This window comes from Acinonyx jubatus, unplaced genomic scaffold (genome assembly GCF_027475565.1).
Source record: "Acinonyx jubatus isolate Ajub_Pintada_27869175 unplaced genomic scaffold, VMU_Ajub_asm_v1.0 scaffold_57, whole genome shotgun sequence".
Classification (NCBI taxonomy): domain Eukaryota; kingdom Metazoa; phylum Chordata; class Mammalia; order Carnivora; family Felidae; genus Acinonyx; species Acinonyx jubatus.
The window spans coordinates 21,187-26,494 of NW_026463976.1; the positions used below are offsets into that span (position 1 = coordinate 21,187).

At 39.9% G+C, this 5,308-nt stretch overlaps 1 protein-coding gene across 1 annotated transcript; it reads right to left on the minus strand.

The window, feature by feature from the left end:
- Window positions 1-152: 152 nt before the first annotated feature.
- Window positions 153-1,311, minus strand: LOC106966050 (olfactory receptor 51L1-like). Its single transcript, XM_015062130.2, has one exon. It carries the CDS (start codon window positions 1,272-1,274, stop codon window positions 153-155), a length of 1,122 nt encoding a protein of 373 aa, XP_014917616.2. The 5' UTR covers window positions 1,275-1,311.
- Window positions 1,312-5,308: the final 3,997 nt, after the last annotated feature.

The following is a 5,308-nucleotide window of genomic DNA, read 5'->3' on the forward strand; positions in this document are numbered from 1 at the left end:
CTCTCCTTTAAGCACTTCTCCTGATACTCTGTGGATTCTATATCTCCTCTTTCTATTTTGTTCACAACTGTGATGCCAGCATACCTAGTGTGGACAAATAAGTATATGTTTACATCATTTAGATTGATGCCATCAATGTCGAAGGTCATGCCTTAAGACATAGTAGAACCGGTTTTTGTGCGGAGAAGTAGGTAGAGGACTCCTTGGCGGATCTGTTTGGTCTTCACACTATAGATGATTGGATTGAGCACAGGTGGAACCAATAAGTAGATGTGAGCCATGAAGATATGGATCAATGGGGAGGAGTGTTTGGCAAAACGGTGGACAATAGATAACCCAATCATAGGCACATATAAAATGAGTACAACACAGATGTGGGATGCACACGTGTTGAGAGCCTTAAGCCGCCCTTCACGTGATGCAATTTTTAATATAGAGTGGAGGATGTACACATAAGACACAAAAATACCCAGAGAGTCCATTCCCCACAGCACAACGACAAGAAGCAACCCATATATAACATTAAACAGGGTGTCAGCACAGGCAAGGCGGATCACGTCCTGGTGCAGACAATATGAATGAGAAAGGATGTGAGAGTGGCAGAAAGGAAAGAAGGCCAGCCGAGCCAGAAGTGGAATCATGGCACAGGCACCCCTAAGCAGGGCTGCAATTCCAATTTGCATGATAAGTCTTGGGGTGAGAATGGTAGCATATCGTAGAGGGTGGCAGATAGCCACGTAGCGGTCAAAGGCCATGGCCAAGAGCACAGATGATTCCGTGAAGGAGAAAGTGTGAATGAAAAACATTTGGACCACACAGGTACTGAACTGGATTTCCCTGGAAATGGACCACAACACCCTGAACAGTGATATCATGGTGGGCATGGACATGCCCATGTCGGTGAGGGAAAGCATGGCCAGAAAGTAGTACATGGGCTGATGGAGCCTGGGGTCTGTCCGAACAATATGCAGGATGGTGCAGTTACCCATGATTCCAACAAGGTACAGGAGACAGAATGGAATGGATATCCAGTGGTGGAATTCCTCATAGCCAGGGATACCTGAGAGATAGAATGTGGAGGACAGGGTATTACTGGAGTTAAAGGTTGCCATAGAGCTCACTTTTAACCACAATCCACTTTCAGGATCACACTCCAGTGAGGAAGGCAATGATAAGATCAGCATCTGAGTCAGGAAAACAAAACAAAACAAATAAAACTGCAGCGCTTTCCTGTAAGCATTCTTAAATTCATCCCTACATTTTGCTTTCTTCATTTCATTGCTGAGTAATGTTGGTTAAGTAAAATATATACTGTATAACAACTCTTTCCCTCCTGCCTCTCAGATGCAGACTCGTTGACATTCTCTTAAAATACAGACAATCTTCTAAAGACTACCTACAGCAGCACGCACACAACCTGTTCAGGATAACATCTTTCATTTTATATTTTTCTTCCAGAATTTTCTTGGCAAGAGCTATTGATGTTAATATTAATCTTTTTTTAATGACTCCTGCTATGATTTACACACAATGCCTTTTTCTGCCTAAGCTTCAGAGCTTTTTCTATAATAGTAGAATAGCATGTGACATGTCTTTACAGAATTCAGGCAAGTATGGGTCAACAGTACTTATTACCATAAGCAGGTCTTACTAACATAACTGCAGTTATAAAATTGAGGCCACAGGCCTTGTCTCAGACTAGATTCCCAAGAACTAAACATGGGTTAAACTGACTTAATTAAAATAATTTTTAATTTTAAAAGTTGTAATAATGAACTATGTAATTTTACATATAATGTTCTCATTGTAATAAAATATATTATTTAAGCAAAGTATAACTGCTTCTGACTCTGATTTTTAATTAAAAAAAATTTTTTTTAATGTTTATTTATTATTGAGAGACAGAGCATCAGCAGGGAAGGGCAGAGGAAGAGGGAGACAGAATCTGAAGCAGGCTCCAGGGTCTGAGCTGTCAGCAGAGAGCCCAATGCAGGGCTCAAACTTACGAACCGTGAGATCATGACCTGAGTCAAAGTCGGATGCTCAACCAACTGAGCCACCCAGGTGCCTCAACCTCTGACTCTGATTTTAAAGATGCACAACCTTCTTTCTATTATGATTCAGATCTCATCAGTCATTTAGAGAGTGGTACCTTGTACAAGAAAGAAAGAAAGAAAGAAAGAAAGAAAGAAAGAAAGAAAGACAGAAAGAAAGAAAGAAAGAAAGAAAGAAGAAAATAGAAAATAGATAGGGTTTGTGGAAAGATAAAGTGGAAACTCGTGCTTCAAGGCAAAAACAACACAAATAACCAAAAAACTATAGTGCTCAGAAAAAGCTTCTGACCTTGATCCTAAATCTTTCCTACTAAGAACAAATGAGAAAATATATTTCCCCAGCAGATTCCAGTATTTATGTGCTCAGGAAAAACATCTCTGAAGTAAGAAAGAGGAGCCACCTCTCAAAATCCCCATCAAGTGCCCATCAAGTGCCAAGAATCCCTGCTCACCAAAATGCTGTTTTGAGAATTTACAATCCATGAGACAGATTGCTTCCCCTTGTCAATGAATAAACTGGCATCTTCCTGTCTTGTAAAGTCTACTGTGGCCCTTTGGGAACTTCAAATCCCCTTCAATCTTCTCTAGTTCTATGCAGATAAACCCTGATTGTAGCAGATATTTGGCTGGAGTGATAAATAATGATAATTTTCTAGGAAACAGAAGACCCATAATGTAGAAGTCCAACAAGCAAGTTCCAGAGAAAAATTCAGTCTTTCTGACGAACTCATATAACAATTAAATAGTGTCCACGTATTGAATGACCTGGTGATTAAGGTCCTGCTATTTTCCTCAATCTGCCTGGCTTATTACCACCACCAATCCCTGCTTCTCTTGACTGGGGCTTGTCTGTATAAATGAAATTGTCTGGCTCTAATGCTTGCTCGATTTTCAAGTTGAGCAAATGACTTATTTCCTTCTGCACCAAAGTAGCTTCATCTGTAAACTGAAGATAAAATCATTGACAGGATGGACTAAGATTAAAGGAGATATAGTAATCAAAATACTTAGCATAGATTCTTTATATATAGTGACCATAAAATAATGGTAATTTGATGAAGACAATATATGACAACAACAGTATTTCTTTGAAAAGTCACAGAAGGTAGGAAGCTATGAGGAGATTCTGGAGTATCCTTCCAGAAAGGAAACACCCCAGAGTGGGCACCTCACAAAAGTGACCTAACCTGGTAACCTGAGGGGTGGGAATGATGCCAGTTTCATCTCCATCTCATCCAGTTGAAAATTCAGTGGAGCCATAATATAAATTACTTCATAACCTTTTTCTCCACCCCCAAAGTCTTTGGGTAATTATGATGGCTTTACTTCTATACTTTTCATTCTACTCAGTGTCAGTCGTGGAGAAAAAAAAAAAGTCAGAGCCCAGGATGAAATGGGAAGTCTCTCCAAGAACAGGAATGAGGTCTTTGGGACTACAGGGAGCCTGGAATCTGAGCAGCCATGTTACTGTTCTCAAATTGCCACAGCATATAATCACTACATTCCATATATTCACTAGTGTTTGCTCTGCCTGTTTTTCCACAGCTCCTTATATGCTGGCCTTGGTTCAATTTTTGTCCAATTCCTCTTGTTTCTGATCCTATATTTCAAATTCACTCACATGGTCTTGTGATGTCTTCTACCATTTCCTAGAGGAGGAGGATTGAGTTTAAGGATTGAATTTAAGATGTCAAACATCAGCAGTGTAATTCGGTTTTAGACCTCTGAGTCATATTAATGTCACCTTAAAAATCACTGATACTTGGGATTGGAAGGGACCTTCTTGAAGGTCATCTAGTACATCCTAATAGAATTCTTGAATCCTTATTCTGTCATATCAGAAAAGAAAATAATCCTTCTCCCGTTATAAGCATCACATCCCACCCACGGACTCAAAGACCACCTACAATAAAGATCTAGGGCATCCTGGGCACGTCCAGCCTGCAAAGCCTGAGTCTGGCTTGAATGCTATAGGAATGAACATGAACAATGAAGGTATTTTAGTGAAAATTATATCCTCTGATGAACTGAGAATGTCTCTCTTCTCCAACAGTGTTCTGGTCCTCCTTCCCATACTCTGGGTGTCCACCTTCCTCTCTTTTGTCTCTCAAGTGCCCCCCTGTAATTTCCTCTTACCTCCCACTTTTATTTCCCCCAGGACTCACTCATGTACTTGGGAGAATAGTTCCACTTGTCATCAGAGACCATTCTAATTCTCAGAGGAAGAAGGATCAGTTCATAAGTCTCCTCCAGTCCTTTGAGATAGGAGGCCCCAGGATAAATGCAGGGCAGTGTGTGTAACCCTGTCAGTGCCACCACTTCAGTCTGTGTTTCTCTGGCTACAGCAGGATTGAGAGTTTGGGAATACAGGGGAAAGTAGGCTATTGAGAGTCTCAAATACTATTGCATCTATGTCTAGAAGAAATGAGGTAGCACAACATGAGATGAGATACTAGTTTGTACCCGAGATATGATGGGGCAGTAAGGATTTGTGGATATGGTGCAGCCAGTGAGAGGGACTTCTTAAGGACTTAAACTGAGGAGGGACAGAGTCTATACCCTAAGAGCTGGAAGTGATCTACTTCAGTTCTATTATTATACACTGGATAAAAATGAGATTCAGTTATGATCTGCCTCTCTCAAAATCATACAACAGTGGATATATGGGAAATCTCTGTTCCTTCCACTCAATTTTGCTATGAACCTAAAACTGCTATAAAATATAAAATCTATTTTCAAAACCTCATGATGTGCCATAAAACCAATGTAATCACTCAGATCTGATTGACCAGTGTAGTACTTTGTTCACCGTGCCCTAGAGCTTTTCCTGATGAAACAGATTAATATATTTGATAGGATTAAAAATAAAGGCCTTTACTCAACCTTTAAAACTCTATGTTTGTCAACAATATTGTTTTCTACATGTCTATTGGTGATTGAGCAGTACAGCAGCCTGGCATGTGCACTAACGAATGATCAGAAATCTCTAACTGGGGTGGGAGTTCCAATTGTAATGTCAGCCCTGTTTAGTATAGGAACTACGTTCGAAAATGTGGTCTACAGTTAATTTTTCCAACTCCGGTTTTGATCTTGGCAATATTGGTCTAATTATAACTCCTAACAACTTTACCATAGGTTCACTCAACTCAGATTTGTCTATTGAACATTTGTCATGACTCACTAATCTCTAGACATTGCTGTATTTAATACTTTCAGTTGAGAACTGTTTTTTTCAGGAACTGATGACCTCAATA

Excerpts from the sequence above, each read along its gene's own strand:
- LOC106966050 (XM_015062130.2), bottom strand. The coding sequence starts at position 1,274 with ATGAAGAAAGCAAAATGTAGGGATGAATTTAAGAATGCTTACAGGAAA.